The sequence below is a fragment of the Stegodyphus dumicola genome, chromosome 2, assembly GCF_044657685.1.
Source record: "Stegodyphus dumicola isolate Sdum_Otavi_A_Nest chromosome 2, ASM4465768v1".
NCBI classification, from domain to species: Eukaryota; Metazoa; Arthropoda; class Arachnida; order Araneae; family Eresidae; genus Stegodyphus; species Stegodyphus dumicola.
The window spans coordinates 275778361-275804162 of NC_140769.1; the positions used below are offsets into that span (position 1 = coordinate 275778361).

The window sequence follows — 25802 nt, forward strand, 5'->3', positions numbered from 1 at the left end:
TATATAGTACCTACCACTTATTAAAATCTCTTCCATTCCAAATACATTTAGTTTAATAATTTATTGAGCTAAGTTTAATAAACAGCGATTTATGTAATGCAAATAGTGATATCAATTGTAAACTTTTCAAGTAAAATAATAATTAATAACTATTTCATTAACTAATCCTAAAATACTGATTAAAAATTAATGGCAAAATTAAACTATTTATACTGTTTCAAAATTTATTTTTTAATTTTTTATAAAAATATTTTTATACTTACATTCTTGATGAAATTTATTCCCTTCCAAACAAATATCCTATCTGTGTATGTTTCATACTGTTCAACGTCAAATTTTGCATTCTTAATTTTGTAAAGCTGCTATTAGCACCATTCATAAAATCTTCATAACTTCCCTCCCTCATATCTGAAATATTAGCTATAGTTTGAAATTCCTCTAAGGCTTGTTTTATCTAAAAGCCCCATTTTGGAAAACAGCTTTTAACCGATTTTAAAAGTTTTAAAAGTTAGCCTCAGAGGTGTGTGCTGCATAGTTATTTAATTTGCAATGTTAGTTCCCCCCCCCCGTCCCATTTACAAAGAAAATCAGTAAAACCCTATTTGCCATCTATGAGTTCTTGTCATGGTAAAGGTAAATTCTTCACTTCTAAACATCGATGTTTTCCGCTTCTCTCAATAACCAGTACTCTCTTCTTAAATCATGGATCCACATTCACATTAATAACACAGCAACCTAATCCTTCAGTTTCTTAAACCAGCTGCTGTTTTCCTTTCAAATATTCATGTAAGTTCTGGTATACAATCCAATTTTATCTGTATTTATAAGTTTCATGTAGCTTGCATTCATTAAAAAGCCCAAGTAAAATGTGTTTTATCCAATCATCAGATGCCTCATGATTTGTATCTTCCTTCTCACCATGTAGTTTCTGATGAATTATCACTTCCATTTTACCATAACATTTGGATTGTTAATGTATGGTAAAGGTTAAGAAGCAGTTCATGAGCATTTTTAATAACTGTCTGTAAACACAATGTATCTATCCCAAAGTGGAAATTTTGAATGCAGAAACCTTAAAAAATGGGATACAAAAGTTGCACATTCACACATCCTACCATTAAGTATTCGAGAAAGAACCCTCACTCATTTACAATGCTTTTACAGGTTGTTTTTGTTAGCCTTAAGGAAATCCTGCCCCTCTGAAGTCCAGAGCAGACAAAGAACTCTGAAAACAATCTTTCACAAATAGAGGAACTGAGGGATATGAACTACAAAAAGCTTTGATAGCCACAAGTATGGTATTCTAGCACTGAAGAATTAGTCTTATCTGAGCTTTTTAAGAAGCAGAGATGAGTTTAATACATAGCACTTTTTTTAATATATATTCGCCCTGGTTCCAAGAAATTTAAGCACAATGAGCAGCTGAGTATATTAACCAGTGAGCTTAATAAGTGGCAGGCATATTAAAAAAATATGATTTATCTTTTCTCCATATCCCACAGAAAAGACTTCTGTCTATACTTTCTACATAACATAAATAAAAAAACTCAGCTAGCTAAGAATTCAGGACTTGGATCTAATAAACAGTTTTTGCCCATTAACATAAAATATACGAGGTGTATTCGGAAACTAAGTACCGTTTTGAAAAAAAAAAAAAAAATAGTAAAACAATTTTTTCGAATCCAATTTTATTTTTACATGAAAATACATGTCTTAAACTATTTTTCATCACAGTTTCCGCCGATGATCAAACACTTGTCATTGCGGGTGACCAGTTTTTGTATACCATCGTCAAAGAAACTTTCCGCCACTTTCGATAACCACGACTCCACAGCGTTTTTTGTGTCATCGTGAGATCCAAAGTGCTTGCCACCAAACCAAGCTCGCGCTTCATGTGCAGGAGCAAGTGATAGTCGAACGACGCCAAGTCCCGGCTGTACGGCGGGTGATCGAACTGTTCCCAATGAAACTGTCGAATTAACGATTGAGTGACACCAGCAGAATGGGGCCGGGCATTGTCATGGAGCAACACAATTCCTTTACTGAGCATTCCTCTTCGTTTGTTTTGAATGGCACGCCTTAGTTTTGTTAAAGTCTCACAATATCGTGCCGCATTAAAGGTTTTACCTCTGGGAAGAAATTCAGTGAGCAAAACGCCTTTCCTATCCCAGAAGACAGTGCACATGATTTTTTGTGATGACATTGTCACTTTGAACTTTTGTTTTTTCGAAGAATGAGTGTGTCTCCACTCCATCGATTGTTGTTTCGATTCTGGTGTGAAATGACACACCCAAGTTTCATCACCTGTCACAATTTAGTTTAGAAAGTTTTCTCCCTCATCACTGTACCTCGTGAGAAATGTCAGGGCACTACCAAGTCGCTTTGTTTTGTGAATATCAGCGAGCATTTTTGGAACCCATCGGGAACACAGTTTGCGATAATTCAAGCGGTCAGACACAATTTCGAACAAAACAGTATGTGAAATTTCTGGAAATTCCTCCGAAAGAGTCGTCATTGTGAAGCATCTGTTCTCATGAATTGCTTCATCAACTTTCCTTACCAAATCATCGGTGACAACAGAAGGCCGACCACTCCGAGCCTCGGCGTGGACATTTGTTCGACCTGCATTAAACATTTTTACCCACTTTCTCCCCATTCCATCACTTATCGCGTATTCACCGTAAACTTCTGTCACTTGACGATAAATTTCGGCCGGTTTAACATTCCTCGCGTTCAAAAATTTAATCACGGTACGAATCTCACAGTCAGCGGGAGAACTAATTGTCTTAAACATTTTGAATGTGCACAGCAAACTGAAAACACAACATACAGCAACCAATATGGCGACAATTGAAAGCCAGGGAACAAGAAAGTCTAGTGCACATGCACGGGACGCCTACCACAGCGCTGCGACGGCGCTAGAATGAAACGGTACTTAGTTTCCGAATATGCTACATACCAAGACCTTCTTTACCACAAAAGATTTTAAATATGTACATGTCAATTTAATAAAAGAAACCATGGAAAGATGTTTAAACATTCCATAATATCTTTTAACAGCATTCTTAATTAAAGTAGCTATTAATTCAGTTGTTTAGCTTGTTATTTATTAATCTCTCAGTAACGGTGTAAGACTTTTTTATACTCACATATTAAAAGATTTTTTTTTATTTCCCATATAATTTATACGTTCATAAGTCATGGTTCAGTCAAAATATCAATAGAAATTCACTACAATACACAGGCATTAGGTTTAAGTTAAAGGACGAAAAGAAACAGCAACAGAAGTATCAAATAAAAATGAAAACTAAAAATAATATTTGAAAAGTGAAATTAAATTGCATAGAAGATTATGTAGTGGAATGTTTACAGCTAGAAGACTGAAGAAGAAACTTACTTGTTGTGGTAGTTCACTAATTAGGTACTGAGCAAATTTTTGAAGTTGCACTCGGTGCAGACGAGACAAAGATTCAGATACTGGAGCTCTAAGACGTACATGATTTGGCTGGGGTGTAAAAAAAAAAAAAAAAAAAAAAAAATATATATATATATATATATATATATATATATAAGCAAAGCAATAATAAAAATTTAGATAGTACTATGACTTACTTTTCCAAGGTATGGAAAAACCAATACTTTATCGAAAATTACTCACTTGATGAATTCTGGACAAACAAACAGCAACAACATGTGAACACCATGATGCACTACTAGTGCAAGTACACGTGCAAGATGTGATACGACAACGATCAAATGTGACAGCAACATTACAGGTGCCTTTGGAGATTGGTAGCGTTTGTGGAGGTGAAATAGTGGCACTAAGATGAAATCCTGTACAATATTTAAAAAAAAAAAAAGCTACATTAAAAGCTACATTAATTTTAACAAGAAATTAAGGAAAAATAGACAAATAATTTTCACATGGCACTGAAAAACAAACAGTTTTAACATTCATTTATTAATCTTATTATCATTAAAATCTGATTTCACTGACTTATCACATTTATATGTTAGAAATTTAATTACTTACATGACTTGCAGTTTTATTTGGTCATACTTTCATCACATTCTGCATCGCACACTTACATATACAGTGGATGGACAAAAATATGGAAACACCTTGTAAAATGCATGTTTGAAAAGAAAGATTGATTTTAATGAAATATGTAAGTGGCGCTGGCGTTTTTGACTACTGACGCCACCTATACAACTTCGTAAATGTGCTAAACAGTTCAGTTGTTGTCGGAGTACTGTTATGTGAGGTTGTCATTGCATTATGTCAGAGTTAACAGACTTCGAACGTGGGCAAATTGTTGGAGCACGTATGGTAGGTGCTTCCGTAAGCAAGGCAGCCGAGGTGTTTAGTGTTTCAAGAGGTACTGTATCGAAGATTTATTCTGCATATTTGAAAAGCGGAAAAACATCATCTGCTAAATCACAGCGCGGACGAAAGTGTGTCCTGAGTGATCGTGACAGACAATCATTAAGGGCAATTGTGATGAAAAATAAGAAGACCACAGCTGCAAAAGTTACTGCTGAAATGAATGTTGCGTTACCGAACCCTGTGAGTACCAAAACAATTAGAAGGGAGCTTCATAAACAGAGAATTGCTGGCCGTGCCGCAATTGAGAAGCCACTCATCAGTGATGCTAATGCCCATAACAGGAAAAGGTGGTGTTTAAGTCATAAAGCCTGGACTATAGAGCAGTGGAAGCGAGTAATATGGTCTGACGAGTCTTCTTTCACATTGTTTCCTACTTCTGGCCGAGTTTACGTCTGGAGAACGCCATCTCAAGCCTATAATACAGACTGCTTGTTGACAAGAGTGAAACATGGCGGGGGTTCTGTTATGGTTTGGGCAGCCATATCGTGGTTCTCTGCTAGTCCCATGATAACTGTTTCAGGGCACATGACTGCCAAGACTTATGTGAACATCTTGGCCGATCAAGTTCATCCCATGGTACAAACTTTGTTCCCCGATGGTGATGGTGTCTTCCAAGACGACAAAGCCCCTGTTCACACAGCTCACATTGTGCAGGACTGGTTTTATGAGCACGAGTTGTCCCATCTCCCCTGGCCACCACAGTCACCAGACCTGAATATTATCGAACCTTTGTGGTCTACATTAGAACGGAAAGTGTGTTCTCGTTATCCACCACCAATATCGTTATCTGAACTTGCCACCGTTTTGCAGGAAGAATGGTATAATATTCCCTTGGCAAACATACAGGAACTGTATTTATCCATTCCGAGAAGACTGCAAGCTGTTTTGGATGCCAATGGGTTTCCTACACGATATTAAGCACAGAAACGTGTTTTTTTAAAGGTGTTTCCATATTTTTGTCCAACCCCTGTATATATTTTTACGTTAACATTAGGAAATGCATATTGCATGATCAAGAATACATATGCTTTGACAAAATTAACATAACAGAAAATACCAACTCCTCCCCCAAAAAAGAAAAGAAACAAGGGGGGGGGGGAAGTACCAATCGTGCAACACTTTTTAGGTTCTTCAAAAAATGATCTATTAAATAAAAATTTGTGGTATTTTAATAAAAATTTGTGGTATTTTAATAAAAATTTGTGGTATTTTAATAAAAATTCATATTTCAAAGGTAAATTCTATGGTATGATAATTTTAGAACATTTATTTTAAGTTAGTGTTTCAAAATAATAAGTTGACATATAATGAAATACTTGATAGTTATTTTAGATGTTTAAAAATACATTGATGGCAAAAATTACCCTCATGTGCATACAATCACTGATTTCATAAACAAATAAAATTCAGTGAATTTATTTGGTGCATAATATGTAAATGCAAACTAAAAAATATAATATAAATCCATATGAAACAACACTAAATTGTGAAACAAATGTAGGCCTTTAATACCAAAGGAGAATTTGATCTTCTTTAATTTATAATAAACCACAATGCAATTTTATGTTCTCTATAATGTGGGTAATAAGGTGGCTCTATAAGGTGGCATGAGACAGTTGCAATAGTTCCTGGACAGATCCTTTAACACATTCAAATCAAGAAATTTTACTGGCTAGTTTATGCACACACTAATTTCAAGAAATTCATCAACCAAATTTGCTAAATCGAACCCTTTAAAATAAAATCAGATCCAAATGCACTTGTAAAAACCATTACATAAGATTTTAAGACGTCATTTCAATTACCTTATTACCACACATTTCTCTTTATGTAACAATTATTACATCATCTCAGTCTCCCAGTAAAAGGTTAATGAAAAATTTATTGAGTTGAATTTCAATACAACCAATTTGATATTCAATTTTTTTTTTATTATCAGCACCAAATACAGAAATTATGAAAGTATGTGTGTATATAAGTGTGTCTACATACATACATACAAACAAACTTACCTAATTTCTGCACCCACTCCTAATAACAGAAAAGTATCTGTAAAATCCCTTCAACATGGAAAGAATATTAATAAAGACCTTTTATTCCTGGTAAGCCATAATCAACACTTACTTTTAACTTACAACAAAATGGACAACATCATTAAAGAAAAGGATTGTGTATTCATAACGAAAATGAGGAAAAAATGCCATTTTGATATAGATGACATTGAAACTGATCTGGACAGTATTATGACCCAAATGATATAAAACTGTCATACATAATCTCACTTATGATATAAAATTGTCATTACACAAGATTTTCAGTCTGATGTTGAAGATGAGGATTACCAACAGAATAATTTACCTTCAGCTATTAATGTGAAAGCAGCTGTGCACTTAACATATTTTGATGCACAATAACAGTGCAATAAGACATGATTGACTCACTGTTATATACAAGTGAAAAAAAAAAGCAGAGGCAGTTTATTTGTAGTTTAAATTATTTTGGAAAGGAAAAAAAATATATATATATATATAAATATTTTCTTGTTTACTTTACAGGAATAAAATTATTTTTGATACACATATAATGCAAATCTCATAACTGGTAATAAAATGTTAAATGATTATGCAATTTTTAAACAAAACTAAATATATAAATATAGCAAATATATAAATGCAAAGGCCAGATATAATGAACTCTCACTCAGTCGTCAGCACCATAATTGTCTGTTTGCATTTAAATAATCCTTTTTGCTTAAGTATGTTTCTTTACTAACATAAATATGCTTCACATAAAAAATATAAAAATAGAACCTAAATAGCAAATAATAACATACCAATCTGAAGAAGTTCTTTAACCGCACGGGCTTTATACAGATGTTCTCCTCTTGAAAACTCATCTGCTGACCCATTAGCTAAGCATGAATATAACCTAGAGAAATGGAATTGTTAATATAAATTACATGATTGTATAAAAAAAATTGCAGCATAAAAGAAATGCAACTTTGAAGGTACAACTCAGGAGTGAAAAGCAAGAATATTAAATGAAAACACTTAAATATATATATATTATTTATCAAAAAGTTAAAATTTTTAATTTCCCATTTTAAAACATTATTTTCCTCCTAAAATCATTAACGTGAAATAATTCTTTCACAAAAGCACGATGCCTCTAAAAACACTATTTTACGTGAATGAAACTTTGCATGAAAATGTCTTCAAACTAAATAAGCAACAATAAAAAATCACAGGCAATACCTAAATAAAGGCTCACCACAGTACATGGAAACCGAGCTTCAAAAAGAATGTAACAAGGGCAAAACCTACATATATAAATGAATCCACAGACTGCTGACAAAAGCATGATACCTCTAAAAACACTATTTTATGTGAATAAAACTTTGCATGCAAATGTCTTCAAACTAAATAAGCAACAATAAAAAGTCACAGGCAATACCTAAATAAAGGCTTACCACAGTACATGGAAACCGAGCTTCAAAAAGAATGTAACAAGGGCAAAACCTACATATATAAATGAATCCACAGACTGCTGACAAAAGCATGATACCTCTAAAAACACTATTTTACGTGAATGAAACTTTGCATGCAAATGTCTTCAAACTAAATAAGCAACAATAAAAAATCACAGGCAATACCTAAATAAAGGCTCACCACAGTACATGGAAACCGAGCTTCAAAAAGAATGTAACAAGGGCAAAACCTACATATATAAATGAATTCACAGACTACCTCTACCTCAGTAGCTGGACACTCTGTTATTTAAGCAACTATCAGTAATGGCTGAACCCATCAGTCATCTCAACATTGAGAATGTTGCCCAAAGTGCACACTACAAGAGGCAACTGATTTTACACCTACGATAAAAAGGAAGGTTCACTGCAATTTTGATGAAGGGGACACCATCGGGAACAAATCCAAAGATTCTCATCCCTTTTTTCTTACCACCAACATTTCCAAGAGGATGTTCAGCTAAGGATTATTTTAAATACCTCCATACTGGAAGGTAAACTCATCTGAATGCCACCCTGCATTATACTCTGGACAGTGTCTGGTGACAAAACTGGCATGGATGGAAAGTTAAATGTTAACATCATGTTTGGAAGTGCCACCTATCATCACACAATGTATAAGGCAGGCTTTTACATACTCGGATTATACTTTCTAAGGAAATAAAATTTTTCCTTGGACATTAAAAATAATTAATTGTATTCTGCCTCTAAGGACATAAACCTAATATGAATCAAAGGAGTTAAATACGTCCATCCAATAATAGCTCAAGATGAAATCACAGTACCAGCAAGAACAGAACTTTTACTACATGGATCTCTAGTTGAAAACAGAAATTTCCATATTTCCAGGCATAATGGAATATCCCAACAACTGAAACACAGAGACATGGAAATTAAGTACTTTTAAGGATCATTAATGAAAAAAATTAAAGACCTATGAGCAAACGGGAACTGAATAAAATACTGAATAAACTGAATAAAATACTGAACTGAATAAAAATATTATATCTATGCCTGAACTTCACTTTTTAATACCATCCTAAAAATAAAAGAGATCCATAAGTAGGATGCATTATTATTATACATAACTTAATTAACCTAATTATTAATAAGTTTGGGAATAAAATAAATATTATGAAATTTATCAAGTAGCGTTAAATATTGTTATGTTATTTTTTCTCTTGCTTTATGTTGGTATGGGGTTCGTGCGGATTTGGAGTGAATAATGACAGCACTACTTGATGAAGTATCAAAACATACTTTATTGGCCAGTATTATTCAAGACAGCTCAAGTCACGTTTTACAGTCATCGAAGATCTACTACAAACACGCTGGAACAATCAGCAACACAGCCTCCAGGCAATCAGATTACAACAGTGGAGACAGCTTCACGGCAAAGCACCAGAGTACAGCTCCTGACTTTGCTCGGTTGTTCTCGGAACTTCACATACTCTCAAGATTCTCCACGCTACAACTCAGGATACACAAGAGTACAGCTCCAGACTCCTCAATTCAGTCTTTCTCGGAGCTCAAAACACCCTCTCAACGATGCACTAACCGCGAAACACTAAGAGACTCTTTCGGTGCACTCAAAGACCAACTCGGCACTCGCAGACCGACTTGCTCAATGACTGACTATCAACTCATTAGACTCCGCACGGACTAACTAAATACTGACGAGACACTAATTAATTACTAACTGACTCCGTGTACCATGAGGATTTATATAGCTTTTGGCTGGTGTTCGAGAACATTCTGGGCTAAACTGGTAAGAATTCTTTCCAGAAGGTTCTCCATCCGTCTAATGCATATAGCCAATTTTGTTGCCAAATGGACGATTTCTTGCCCAATGTGGCAGCCCTGCCTTCCCTTGTCATTTTATGGCAACCCTAAACCTGCTTCGCGGGGAAGCTATCTTACCACGCCTTGACATTCGTAACAATATTTTACACTTATAATAACTGGACATATTTGAAAGAAGATAAGTAACATTTTAGTTACGTTTTACTAACAGTTAGCTTTTTTTTTTTTTTTTTTTTTTTTTTTGTATGTCTCATTTTGTCACATATTTGCTCAATCTAGAGGTTTAGTAAATAGTAAGTAGATTTTATGTCAAGCAGCATGGGTTAAAATGAGCAGTAAAATCATAATCAGCATGATTCATAACAAAAGACTGGCTGTTGTCACCACTCCTGCTTGCCTAAAGAGAGACCTGCTGATCAGAACAAACCTGAAAGGCCTGATGTAGGCACAGTTAAACAAAGTTTGCAGAGTTAGCTGAGCTCTGTCTGACGCAGTTAGTGTCACAGCTTAGTGTAGAGTTCCAGGGGTTGTAACTCAGTAAATATACTTTAAGGTTCTAATAAGTCACTAAAGCACCAGATGTGATAAGTTGTTTTGCATTAAGTCTCACTAGATGCGAAGAATAAGTTTTACATGTGTTTTTACATTTTTGTGTTTTATCTTGTGACCTAGAGTAAGGGTTAATGAAAGGCAATAACTCGCTTTAATATGCAGAGATAATTTTTAAGGGCAAGCAGTTAGTTCTAAGTAATTAAATTAAGTACAGTCAAAAGTCGTTAATTCAGACATCCATAGTTCGGAATGATCTATAATCCGGACCTCAAAGCTACAAACTTTCTGCGCATGCATCGTGTTGACGCATAAAAACATAAAGGTGATAAGACCTTTATGGCTGCGAATATGCGTGTGCGCATGCGCAAAATACGTTTACACATGCGTGTTTAATGTATAATAGACGGTATAAGCTAAGCTAAAATTATCTAATTATCTGTTTCAGTTAATGTTGCAGATTGCGTTGTTCCTTAATCTTCGAATTGGATCCGGCTTATTATTTTTTGCAGACTGTTAGAGCAATTTTATAAAAGTAAGCTTGAACTTTCGATTATGTCAAATAGAATTTCCGATTTATATTTACTAATATGTAACGGATCTACAAAGCGAAAGTATGTTTCGGAGTCCATTAAACAAAAAGTGGAATTGCTGCAAAAAAATGGATAAAGGCATATCCTTTGTTTATCTAAACATTAACGTTTGATTATCTAAACTTTGTTTATCTTTAACGCTGCGCGCAATGAAATGGAAGTTGATCTGTCAGCACTATCCTTATCTTCAGGGCATATGTTTTTATTTTATTTGGCTTATAATTGCTTACTAAATGTAGTATTTCATTTCGATATACTCCATCTTTGATAAAATTTAAATCAAATGCCTCATCATTATAATTCGCTTCTGATAGCAAAGAAAGTAACAGAGGTTATTGAAAATGAAAAAATTTTCATTGACAAATTAGTCGGTATTCTCGACACAGCAATTATAGGACTTGAACAGCAGAACTTTGTAACTGAACAAGAAATTATGTATGTTTATAGAATTAAAGAGAATGTATTATCACATAAAAAACGAAGCAACTTAAACAACTTACATTGAAAGAAATGTTTAAAGTAAACAAATAAATATTAAGCTTTTTTTTTTTTTGTAAATTTTGATACGCTTTAGATCCTAATTGTTCTTTATTTCGTAAATTACGGTTTCATGTTTTTAATTTTATAATTTCTTCATGCCATTTTACCAGATTTAAACTGATGATCTATAATCCGGAAAAATCGATAATCCGGAATTGCCGAAGTCTCGACGAGTCCGGATTAAAGACTTTTGACTGTATAAGATAACCTTAGTCATTATGGATTTACATGGCCACTATTAAATTTTATGTTGTTAAAAAAGGCCCTACTAAAATCTCAATCTAGTAAAATTTCACAGTTTAAAATATATGCAATTCATGAGAATGATTTTTAAACAATATTAGGATAATTACACATTAAAAGCTACAAAACAAAATAATTATGCATCTTTTTAATTTGAAGGCCTAGACCATTTGGCTAATTTATATAGATTTCCTTCTCCTTAAGCATCTTTACTAGCAATTAGAAATTTGTCTCAATAGGAAAAACAATGTTCTCATTCGTTTGTACGTATTTTATCTCCTAACTGTCATCCTCTGCACAAAGAGGGTCCACTATGAGGGTTCTTGATCTGATAAAGTTAAATAGTCCGAAGACCCCTCCCCCAGGACATACGTGAAACAAATTATCACTATGCCTGAAAGAGAGATTTACATAAGCTTCTTCTTTAAAAAGAACTTAGAACATAAAGGCATGTTCTTATGCTAACAAAATCAATTACAACTCGTGGTGATGTAATTAAACAAGACGAGTCAAATTCAAACTAAAAATATGGACTAGTGGTCAAAGATTATGCAATTTAATTTCAATTTAATATGGTTCAGTAACTCTATCGTCATAATAAACTGAAATGTAGGCAGTGGTAATGAAAAGACTAATAATTACAAATTATCAGAGTGACAGGAACTAATGCAGGGAGCAAGTGGATATCAGAAACACACACTTGTCTTAAGACTCCCAAAAACTTCAGTTTAAAAACTGTCTAAGTGGTTTGCATTCTGATGAGGAAATAGAAATGTGAAATTATACAAAGGTTGAAATTGTAAACAACTGAGTAATTTACATAATAATAACTGTACATATCTTTGAAGAATGATATTCTTTCTCTTCACATATTTAATTCCTTTATTTAACACATTTCTTTCCACTTTAAAATTTTTGGATTTAATTAAAGATTTCTGTTATTCTAAAAAACTAAATGCATTTAGAATGCATGGAAAAAGCTGCTAATTTTATTTCTTTAGTAACACAAAAATTCAGAACAAAATATGAAATACATATAGTAAGGGCTGGTGTGTCATAATTTTTAGAATTTAGTGACACACCGAGCAACAAAATCTAGAAAAGGCAAAACTTTTAGAAGTTAGAGCAGGCATTGGAAGCAGAATTTAGAAAGGCACCAGGCAGTAGAATTTAGGATCCACAGAAACTGCAGGTGGCCAAATGCCTGGTGTATTTAATTATGGCAAAGCACACGAGGGCTATGTGTCTAAGGGGAGGGATGCCTTCGTGGAGGACTTTCTAAGGGAAACTGTCTCGTATACACGTTACACATGGGGAAAACCATGAAAACACCCATGAAGCCAGCCCGTTCTCAGAATTTGAACTTCAGACTGAACTACCAGTCTTCAGCGACTTTACCACTCGGCCGCTGGTGGGCTGACCAAATGCTTAGCGCCAGCCCTTGTATGATGCATTAAGATATAATAGATGAATCTTTTGAATTGTCAGTTTTCAATTTCTTTATTAATAAAAAAATTCTTTCTATAATGCCTGTCCATATGATAAGATTAGAAGCATTTTTGATATTTCCCATGCTTGTGTCAAATGAAAAGTAGAAAAAATAAAGGGAAGAAAAAATGTCAAGAAAGCGACTGTAGTATCAGAAGTGAAACATTCAACTATTATGTTTTCATTGTTCTTCCAGTAAGTTCTCCAAAAAGTAAGAAATTGCATGTTACTACCATGGAGACATTTTTCATTTTGTCACATTTTTCTGGAATCTTTTAGAATCGTGGGTCTATAAATTTACCTTCAAATCTTTCTAAACTTTCCAAGCTGCAATGTCTAAAATCCTAAAGAAAAATTACCCCTACCAATTCTGCAACAGCGAAAAGCCAGAAATGTTTTGGAAAAAAAAAAAAAAATCGGTGGAAAAGAGTATGAAATTAATTTTATTGAGAAAAACTATGCATATTCTGAGAATTCTGAGAAATTGGGAAACTCTCTTACCATGAAAAAATTAAAAAGACATTTTTAATTAATTACATAGCTATTTTGCTTTTGCTGAAAACTGTTCTGTAAATTGTGCTTTATAGCATTATACCTTGCTTATTTTTCAGATTCAAAATATTGTATATCATGTGGACCAAATGGAACTTTATAATATGATAGTGAAAAATAAAAATGCTTTATTTTAATGTTATTTCTTAAATATAATTCCAATATATTACCATTATTTTAATGAAATTTATTAATGTTAGAATGTTCTAAAAAAATCGTCAAAAAATTCCCAGATCTCGGAATTAAAAATTTTCTATAGAAACCGATCTTAAAATCGACAAAATGTTGATAAGTCACCAAATTTATAACCGTTTAATAAAAGAATTCACATCCCCAAAAGCGAAAAGTTATTTGAGAGCTTTTCATTACAAAAAATGAAATAATTTCGAAATGCTTATGTTTCGCTTCTTGTTCAGAAACTCAAGTATCCCATCATTTACAAATAGGAACAAATTATAACCCATGAACTCATTCAAAAAATGACCATATTTGTCAGTGAATCGCCAAAAACATTCCTGGAAAATGCTAATTCACACTCAAAATGGCAGTCATAAAAACAGACAGAAATTTCAGATGATTAAAATTAAGGACCTTTTGCCGATTGTGGCCGAAATTAAGGACTTGGAGGAACTAACCAAAAATTGATTCCAAAAAACTTAAGGACTTTTAAGGACTCTTAAGGACAGTATGAACCCTGGTGACAGCAATGCCACAAATTTTGTACATATGTAAATAATTTAGTGAAATTATACGTAAACTGCAGTATCTCCTGTATAACACACCATAAAAAGCGTCAGGAATGCGAACCGTTGCTAGAAAAACAAGGTTGCTGGAGACAGCTCATTTAACATTGAAGTAAATGGCTATTTTGCCAAACTGGTAAGATAATGCTAAGCAATCATTGATTATGTCGTTAAATTTTTCACCATACTTGGCAAAAAATCACCAAAAGTCGCCAAACCTGCCAATATTTTGGTTCATGGAACTGGTCCCGTCCTACACAACTCCAGTTGATGACCAGTTGTGTAGGCCTTACGGCAATTTTAAAAAACCAAAGATACTGGAATTTTCTCAACAAACAGAGCAAAACTTTGCATGACCAGACAGTGAATCAGCATTCAGTTTAGTTTATAGTTTAGCTCAGAGTACTGAGAGGTTATTGTGTGAGCTTATACATTTGTAGTTTTCTGCAGTGCGTTTGTACTCAACGTTCTAGTTGTTCTGACAAAGCAGAACCAGTAGTATTACTGATTGTGCTCTGCCATACTTAAAAGAGCTGCACAAATACTTTTGTATGAAAGGTTCCAGAACTGCAAGACATTTTTTGGAAAATTAATTTCATCAAGCTATCATCCATTGAATGCATTCAATCTACACTGCCCTCCAAAAGTTAAAGAACAGCATGTTTTACAAAGCTCACCATTGCAAAAATGTTAGTAACATTTAAATTCACAGTTCATATGCATGAAAGGAATGAAGTTTAAGAAAACATATGCAAAAACAATAGCTACCATTTGTATTTTATAGAAATGAATACTTATACAGGAGTTGGTGGAAAAAATGCAAAATTTGTAATTTTTGTTCACATGTGTTCATCTTCAGTTGTTATTACAGTTCATAGACAATATCCAGGAGAGTCTAACAAAATCCAGGAGAAGTCGTTTGCTCGATTTGTTGAGGTGGCAGGTGATCAGATGGATGGAAACAGGGATGTCACAAGCTGTGCTGCAAGACATCTCATGTAGTGTGGTCCACCAACTACTAAATCAGTTTGAATCCGAGAATTCTGTGTCTAGAAGACATGTGCCAGGCACATCTAGACTTACAACACCTGTGAATTATTTAGAGCATTATTTAGAGTTAAATAATGTGATCTAGACTTACAACACATTATTTAGCTCTTTCGGCCCATAGGAGGAGTAACGTTACTGTGCCTCAGCTCATGGCAGATCATTTAGTGGCTACAGGAACAAGAATCTCAGCTACTACAGTGCACAGACGCCTGCACAATACAGGTCAGTATGCAAGATGACCAGTTGTTTTTGTCCCCCTGACCCGAGGACACAGAGGTGCCCATTTATTTTGGGCAAGAGAATACATCCCCTGGACCAATCAACAATGGGTATCTGTTCTCTTCATAGACGAGTCCAGGTTCACACTGGAGAGTGACTCAGGTCATCAGCTGATCTGGGGGAACAATGCAGCAGATACAACCAATTCCACATTGTGGAAAGATACAGTTAAAGAGGTGGTGAAATAATGGTTTGAGATGGGATCTGTCTTGGTGGTAACATTGACCTACATGTGTTTCATGGAGGAACTTTGATGGTGTGAGATATCGAGACGAGATCCTTGATCAATGTGTCTGCCCATATGCCGCTGCTATTGGTGCTGGATTTCTTCTGAAAACAACAATGCAAATGCGTAACCGCACCAAGCTCGGGCTGCTGAAGAATATCTTGAGGGTCACGGTATGGGGCGGATGGAATGGCCAGCTTAATCCCCAGACCTGAATCCAACACAGCATCATTGGGACTACCTTGGGAGACAGGTTGCTGCTGTAAGTACTACTCCAAGGTTGCTAGATGAGCTTGAACAAGGATTACTCCATGTCTGGTCATTGCTTCCCATGTCACTGACTGACAAATGTAACGTTGCTGCCAAGGTATTGCAGCTAGGGACGGACACATTATTAGAAAAAATTTTTGTAATGTTACCATACCATTTTTCCTCAAGAAATTGTGATATACTGTTTCTCCAAAACTGGATTTCTCTGCCATGAGTGCAATTTTTTGTCGTAATTCATGTTTGTGTTGAACTTTAAAAAGATTCTATGTCACATTCATTAAAGAATTGTTCAGTGAACATGTCGTGTTAATTTCTTGTTTCTATGTCGCCTCATTCTCACAAAAAACATGCTGTTCCTTAACTTTTGGAGGGCAGTGCATTATGAAACAATACAAATGTAACAACACATTAAAATTTCTCAAGAACTCTTAAGAACTTATACCTTGGAAAAATACCTTTTACAAAAATGGAAATCTTCGAAATACAGCATATAATCTTTGGAAAAAAAAATTCACCCAAGAAAATAAAAAGGATATAACAGAATTTATATTCTATTGGTTATATTAAAAGGGTTGATAAATGTCATACCGAATATCCTCTTCATTTTCAGGAAAACTCCAAAAGGCAATCCGAAGCTGTAGCTGTTCAGGAACAGGAGGACACACATGTTCAACAACTTCAAATGGAATATGGAAAGCAACAACTCTAGCTGACAGTTCAACCAATGACAGTACCAGCCCATCTAAGAAATAACAATAATTTATAAAGAATCATTGTTGGGAGATGAAATAAAAACACCTTAATAACTTTTTTTTAAAATTAACACATATAAATAAGGTATAAGATACTACATGCTCTGCAGTCAAGAATCCTGAATTTCAGACTTTAAAAATATTTTTAAAAACAAATAGCTCCAAATTTAAAATGTATCTTTAAAGATCTTTTCATGATAGCATTTAAAATAAAATTATGCTTGGGATAGATTTGCCTCCAATTAACATACTTAAAACAACCATCCATGGTTCCAGAAGGTTTTGATTCTCTATGGAAGCGGTCACCATAATTTTTAAGTTGAAGTTCAAGACCTGTTTTATTTGCGATCTTCACTCTCACAGGTATTAATTAGTATGTATGAAAAGTTAATATCATGTAATTTTTCAGTGTATTAAAAAACTTAATTTCCTCATATTTTCAAAAAGAAATTAAGCACAATGATACTTTCCTCATATTTTCAAAAAGAAATTAAGCGCAATGATACTGATCAGTTGACCTGAATTACATAATTTTAGTGTATTTTAGGCATTAAAATTCAAAGCCTGAAATAAAATAAAAATCCAGTAGCCCATGATCAACATATCCATCAGTTACAAAATTAACAAAATTAATGCAATCTAAAACAAATCACATAATATACACTGCGCAAAAAAAAAAGGGGGGAACAGTTTAACATCTCCTGTTCTGCTGGGCCGATTGACAAAATTCAAATTGCATTTTTCCTGTCTCGAAAGCGCAACTTAGGATAGATATTAGATTTATATATAGCACTGTTCTAACATAGATATTTTGACACAAAATCAAACTTTTTCTGAAATGACATGCCCGTTTTTTTCCATATTTCAATTCTACAACTTAAATTATGCCAAATTGCCAAGTTTTATAAAAATTGTACGAGCAGTTTTTAAAGAATTAGCTTTCAAAATTTTAGCTCCTGAGTGTTAATTGAATTTGATATATACTTATTAATATCTCTTTTTTTTAATTAAACCTTTTTTTTATTCTTCCTTTCATATTCCAAAATTTAGGTTCAATCCAAATAAAATTCGCCGATTTTTTATGGTTTATTTTTAAAATTTGTAATTTAAAATAATTTTTATAAATTTTTCGAAAAATATTTTGAGTTATAACTTATAAAAGTTTTGCCATCATCTTAAAATATATGTATTTCTAAGCACACCTGAAAAAAAAAATAGAAGTTTTTATTCAAAATTTCCTAAGATATACATGAATTTACATTTTGGCACGTTTTGAAATTTGCGATTATTTCTTATATAAGCAATAATAACGAAAATGTGTTAAACTTTGTTAAAATTATCGGAATGTATGAAACGATGTCTTTTTTCCGCTCGTGGACAATGAAAAAAAGGAAAGGAAAATAGGTTGCTATATGCTAAGAAGTTTGCCAAATGAATCATTCTTGACTCAAATTTTAAAAAATGTGCCAAGATAATTTTTTTAATTTCACCACAAATTTCTCGCCAAAAATTAAAAAATATAATATCTAGGCATAATTTGAGTCGTAGAATCGAATTATGGAAAAATATTGATATGTTATTTCAGGAAAAGTCCGATTTTGTGTCAAAATACCTATGTTACATCAATGCTATATATAAATCTGACATTCGAGCTTTTGAGACAAGTCGCGCTTTGAGAATTTGCCCATGTCGTGCTTTTGAGACATGAAAAACGCAATTTGAATTTTGTCAATCTGCCCAGTAGAACGGGAGATCTAGAACTGTCTCCCACTTTTTTTTTGTGCAGTGTACATTAAAGCTGCAGAAACTAAACATAATAAAGTTTATTCAACACAAAACCAAATTTCAACAGACCTTAACTACTATAAATGAATTTAACTGTATCACATGGTTACATATAAACAAAACAATAACAGACCAACCAATGAACAAAATATAATTAAATCCATTCAAACCTAACATAATATTATAAATTCAATCACTTAGTTAGACAGATTCTGAATGCAGTGTAATCTACTGCAAATGTCACTTCAATTATCTGGTAAGGCAAAACATCTGAAATATAGTGTCAAGGCAAAATTATCTAATAGCAATTTCACATAGAGTAACATCTGTATCGGCCTGGAAACATGGTGACAGTGATGAATTTATATACCACAAAGAGAATGCACTTGATTCTTATGACCACTTATGCTCAGAAACTAGGATAACCTGTCAGTATCTAACATTATTTAAGATGACACACAATACTAAACATTACCTTGCTGCAGACCAACAGATGATGGTTCTGTAGAGCACTAAGCTATAATACATGATGAGACATTCTGACATGTCTGCATTTATGAATGTTTGATCATTCATAGATGCATTTACATTAGTTCAAAGTCGTTTACAACTAAGTTCTACACAAATATTAAAAAATTTGAAAGGTAATATAACAACTTGTGGCTGTCTTCTTTTAAGTTTTATTTAATTTCTGATATTCAAACACAGTGTGGACCCCTACTGGACAATAAAATACTACCAACACTTTGGCAGTAATTCAACATTATCAACTTTAGTTTGATTCAGTAATACATGTTTTTCATAAAATTAGAATATGACACTTAAAAGAAAATAAATCGATTTATTTAAATTCTATTCTAAAACAAATAATTGGACTGTGTCAATTTTGATCATGCCAAAAGAGAAGGGTACATTACCATTTTAACTTTACCCTGTAGTAGATGTATCTACAACATCTTAATTGTTTGTGGATCTGCAACATCTTATTTTGACAAATATAATGTTTATAAACACATTTAAGACTTTTTATATTTAATTAAATATGTAAGATAATAAGCAAGTCTTCATTACAACTTTAAATTTTATCCTTCATATCCTAAAAATGGTAGCATGCTTATAACTAATCTTGCTAAAACACATTATTCTTAAACTAATAGCTATTATACAACACTTATATAACATTAATGAAGCATACACTTACATAAAACATAAAGTAAAAAATCAATTCATATACCAATAATGTTTTCTTTCTTAAATTTAACCCTATTAGATAATTGTTATTAAAAAGCCCCTTCTAATTAACAAAAAATCATAACCATAAACTGAATGCTCTTTTTCATTGCTACTCCTTCGCTATACACCTACTCAGATATTCCTTTAAAATTTACCCATGTTAGGGGAGAAGAGAAACTCGTAGGAATGAAAAAAGAAATCATCAGAAATCATCTATTGCCCAAAAGTGCAGATCAAAAAATCTCATTTTCCATTACTCTGCAGCCAAAATTATTCAAAAATCATTTTCTGTTCGTGAAATCGATTTTCTTGAGGCATTAAACATTTATAAAAATCTTTGACTTCTGATAATAATCTCAATTCTTAGTAGAAATTATAAAATGAAAGATACGAAATAGTGATTTATGAAATAATGAAGCATTTATGACTTAAAGAGAATCAAAGTGTACAAAACAATTCAGTATTTATTTGCCTGTTTTATTAAACATTTCATTTAATGCAATTTGCTTAAGCTTTTTCATTTCTGTACTAATTTTATAGACCATAATTTTTTGGGACAGTTAGAAATTTCCAATGTTTAAGTCCTTAACTGCAAGTCGAAAATTCCCAAAGCTATCAATCGAAATCTTTTTGTTCTGAAAAATCTCTTTGTCACTTTTGTAGTGATATTTTCTGGATTTAAAACAGTACTACAGATTCCATGGTCTACTAGTTACCACAGATTTCACTATGTGCTAGGTGATTGTGCTATTGTCAAAATAATGGAAAACTTCTGTTATATCATTTTTATTTATTACCACTTCTCCACCATTTCTTCACAAAATCCATTAATTGGAAAATTTCACCTTCAACAGCATTCAAAATCTATGCCAATACAGTCAAAAGTCGTTAATTCGGACACATATAATTCGGAAAGATCTATAATCCGGACCTCAAAGCTACAAACGTTCTGTGCGTCGCGTTGACGCATGCGCTGTGATGGCTTTACGGCTGTGTATATGTGTGTGCGCATGTGCACAATACGTTTACCATGCGCATTTAATGTATAATGGATGGTATAAGCTAAGCTAAAATTATCTAATTCAGTTAATGTTGCAGATTGTGTTGTTCCTTAATCTTCGAATTGGATCCGGCTTATTATTTTTTGCAGACTGTTAGAGCAATTTTATAAAAGTAAGCTTGAACTTTCGATTATGTCAAATAGAATTTCCGATATATATTTACTAATATGTAAAGGATCTACAAAGCGAAAGTATGTTTCGAAGTCCATCAAACAAAAAGTGGAATTGCTGCAAAAAACGGATAAAGGCATATCTTTCGTTTTTCTAACCATTCCGAAATCTGTGTATCAATTTCACACTGCTCTGCGAGGGTGGGGGAAAACGCCACGGCATGCAATGAACTGCAAGTTGATCTGTCAGCACTATCCTTATCTTCAGGCCAGATGTTTTTATTTTATTTGGCTTATAATTCCTTACAAAATGTAGTATTTCATCTTGATGTACTCTGATATGATTTAAATCAAGTTCCTCCTCATTATAATTTGCTTCCGATAGTGAAGAAAGTGACACAGAGGTTATTGAAAATGAAAAAATTTCGATTGACAAATTAGTCGGTATTCTCGTACAGAAATTATAGGACCTTGAACAGCGGAAATTTGTAACTGAAGAAGAAATTATGCCTGTTTATAGAATTAAAGAGAAAGTATTATCACATAAAACAAAGCAACTTAAACAACTTACATTGAAAGAAATGTTTAATAAAGTAAACAAAAAAATATTAAGCTTTTTTTTTTTTTTTTTTTTGTGTGTGTGTGTGTGTAAATTTTGATATCCTTTAGATCATAATTGTTCTTTATTTTATAAATTACGGTTTCATATTTTTAATTTTACAATTTCTGCATGCCATCTTACCAGATTTAAAATGATGATCTAAAATCCGGAAAAATCGATAATTCGGAATCACCGAAGTCCCGATGAGTCCAGATTAACGACTTTTGACTGTATACGGTTGTTGCTCAGCCTAATTTTGAAATCGCACTTTCCTGAGCCCGAACTGTACAAACACCATTTTTCACCATTCATTAACTGGAAAATTTTACCTTCAACAACATTCAAAATCTATGCCAAAATAAGGTTGTCGTTTTACTTAATTTTGAAATCCCATTTTGAGCCTGAATTGCACCAATACGATTTTCCTATGCCAAGAAAACTACAGGAGGTAAGTATCAAACAAACTTTCACTTTTCAGATCCTGCTATAACTTGAGAATTTAGAATGTCTTTTCGACATAATGAAAAATTCAAATTTTAATTTTAATAAGATAACACTAATAATAATAAGCTGGATCAAATTTGTTAATTTCCTACAATAATTTGCTATGTTACAGTGCAATTTGCTAATTAAATTTCTATCATATCTAATTCTTTCTCTCTTCCTGCTATTAACCACAAAAATACAAAAAATTAAAAAAAAAAAAAAAAAACTATTTGCTATGTGCCACTGCAAGCACTGCATTACCATGCAGCTATACCATCACTTTGGAATCTATGGAATCAAGACGCGATGTAATACAGCTTCCACAGCACTCTGTATCTACCTCACTATTTGACGGCATATAAGACGCACTTTTTTCCCTAAATTTGATCACATAAAAGTTACCTGCGTCTTATACGTGAAGGACACAAATTAACTTTCAATACTGAATGCTATTTTTAGCACCTGGCTAAAGGTCTAGACACACATAACTTTTTCTACATCTGGTATAATTATTTTGCGCATGCGTAAAATATCTGTCGCCAAAAAGCACCAAAGCTCGAAGCTGATGTCGAAGTTCGAACAGGTTCGACGGTCACATTGTGTCTATGGAACCTTTCCTTCTTTACATAGACTTTCTTTCACTCAGCCAACACACGTGTCGGTATTGGTTCTTAATCTTTTAACTGCCAAGTTAATTTGATGATTTGGGTGCATAAATTGTCTTTTTTTTTTTATTCCAAAAATGAAATGTTTGCTTCAAAGTCAAAAAATCAAAAAAATGCCACACACTTTGAACTTTAATCTCTATCCTTTGAAACCTTCAATCAAATGCTGCCATCTGTTGAACTGAAGCCGAAATAAACTTCTCACGATATATATTCAGGTATAACAATATGATGCACTTAAAAAAAAAAAATTAGCCCGAGTAGTACTCGGGCGTGACATTTTGGAATACCAGTGCTGTGTCCGAGATTATTTCGGGCATGACAGTTAAAAGGTTAAAACTATTTGTTTTAAAAAAATACCTTGAAAAATATTACTACAGGAAACAAGAGATTAAATTATACAATTCAGTATGAACTAGGAGGGTTAAACTACGCCAAAGTGCATGGAAACAGAACAGCAGCAAGGCATTTCGGTCCACCACCTACCGAAAAAATAATACATACTTGGTGACTGCAGGAAGATCAACTGAAGACTGCTAAAAAACCAAACTATTTGTTTTAAAAAAATACCCTGAAAAATATTACTACAGGAAACAAGAGATTAAGCTATACAATTTAGTATAAACTAGGAGTGTTAAACTACGCCAAAGTGCATGGAAACAGAACAGCAGCCAGGCCTTTCGGTCCACCACCTACCGAAAAAATGATACGTACTTGGCCACCGCAGGAAGATCAACTGAAAACTGCTAAAAAACAAAAACATAACCTTCAATGCCCAGCTCCATCTTGGCTTGAATTTGAAAATGCCGTAACAATGTGGGTGTTAGATAAGAAGAAATAAGTGTTTCCACCAAAATAATAATCAATGAGGCCAAACAATCTGCAGAAAAACAAGGGAATCAGAACTTTTCAGGGTCTGAGGGCTGGTGCTACAGGTTCATGAAAAGGCAAGGCTCATCAATGCGCACAAAAACAACTATTGCACAGAAAATGCCAACAGATTATGAAGAAAAAATACTAGCATTTCATAGGTTTGTTATAAATGCAAGCAAGAAAACTTCTTTTGAGCTCGGTCAAATAGGAAATATGGATGAAATTCCACTCACATTTGATGTACCATCCAACAAGACTGAGTATTAAAGGGTCTAAATTAATAACCATAAAAACCACAGGTCATGAAAAAACCCGATATACAGTAGTTCTAGCATGTTGTGCTGATGGCACGAAACTACTGCTGTTTTTCATATTCAAAAGAAAAACTCATCCGAAAGAAAAACTTCCAACGGGTGTAACTGTTCATGTTCATCCAAAAGGCTGGATGGACGAAGCTGGAATGAAACTGTGATTACAGAACATATGGGCGAGGCGACCTGGTGGTCTCTTTAGAAAACGCTCTCTTTTGGTTTTGGTTCAGTTTAGCGCCCATAGAACTGAAACCATAAAGAATAAAGTGAGAGAATTAAAAACCCAGGCAGCTGTCATTCCTGGTGGACTGAGTAGCCAATTGCAGCCTTCAGATGTATCGGTGAATAAGCCATTTAAGGACAACATGCGAGAACGATAGAACAAGTGGATAGGAGAGCCACATCACGCCCTCACACTCTCAGGTAGAATGAAGCGGACCTCTACTTCACAAATGTGCGAGTGAGTAAAAAGATCTTGGGAGGACGTAAAGGCTGAAGTAATTGTAAGTCCTTTAAGAAGTGCGAAATCAGTAATGCTCTTGACGGAACAGAAGACGACGCATTATTTGAAGAAGGTGATACTAGTGATGACGGAAACAGTAGTAATGACGATATTCTCATTTTCGATGATGATGATTGTCAAAAGGGTTTTTACGGTTTTGAAAGTGATTAAAGTCTAATTTCAAGATAGGCAACGTTTTCCTTGAATCTGTGTTTTTTGTTGTTTCTGCTTTATTTTGTATTATGTTTGATTGCTTGCCGTTCATTCCTTTATTCATTATTGAAATTTACATATCATGTTCAAAATAGCTTGCTGTTTGTTAATTTTCCTTAATAAAAATATGCAATATAATTGCATTCAACGATTGTTTATTTGGCTTTTACGAAACGAGAGAACTATTTTAAGTTATTGTGGTACCGCGCTACTTTTTTTCCTTGTGTGTGGCCTTCTAAATAAGGGTGCATCTTATATGCCAGTGTGTCTTATATGCCGTCAAATACGGTAATTAAAGTGAGGAACTCCAGTCAAAAGAACAATCACTTTTATGATATTGCCCTTCTCTGGAGTATCAAAGTCTCCATTCTTAAATTTTGAAAGAAAAAAGAAAGAAAAAAAAAAGATGGTGATCTGAATATTAGCTCACTCTGGATATTGGATGTCTGGATTTCGGACTTTACATAATCTATTACAATTACAATGGAATTTTGATTGTAATTGCAATTACAAGTAATGGTTAGATAATTATTGGTAATTATAATTACACATTTTGGAAGTAATTGCACCTGATAATTTCAATTATATAGGCTAAGAACATTGTTCTCGCAACAGAAAATTACAGAAAATGAATCCATATAAGATCAGAAATGGTTCACCATTTTGGATAAATAATACAGCAGGATGATTGCCTGTAAGAAAATTATTAATACATCCATCTGGAATCAACCTACTTAACTTCTGCACGTACAATAGCACCATAAATTATAAACTAACCTTTTGTTAAAGGCGACACATATTTTAAGTAAATATATAAAAGAAATATTGTTAAAATAGAATGTATTTATAAGATTTAATTTTGTAATTAATTATTTCATATAAAACTAAATATGCATAACTTTGTTAAACTTATATGTGTGTTTATGATGTTTGGTAATAGATATGTGGTGGTGGAGGTAGT

General features: G+C 33.3%; 1 protein-coding gene across 3 annotated transcripts in view; it reads right to left on the bottom strand.

The window, feature by feature from the left end:
• Dora (zinc finger SWIM domain-containing dorado) overlaps positions 1-25802 on the bottom strand; it is a 159700-nt gene that overhangs the window by 87466 nt on the left and 46432 nt on the right. For all 3 annotated transcript variants that reach the window (XM_035358942.2, XM_035358941.2, XM_035358940.2), the window contains 4 exons: positions 16838-16991; positions 7221-7315; positions 3659-3834; positions 3398-3505 (listed from right to left, as the gene is read on the bottom strand). In XM_035358942.2, coding sequence (XP_035214833.1) covers positions 3398-3505; positions 3659-3834; positions 7221-7315; positions 16838-16991 — 533 coding nt within the window. The remainder of the gene's footprint in view (positions 1-3397; positions 3506-3658; positions 3835-7220; positions 7316-16837; positions 16992-25802) is intronic.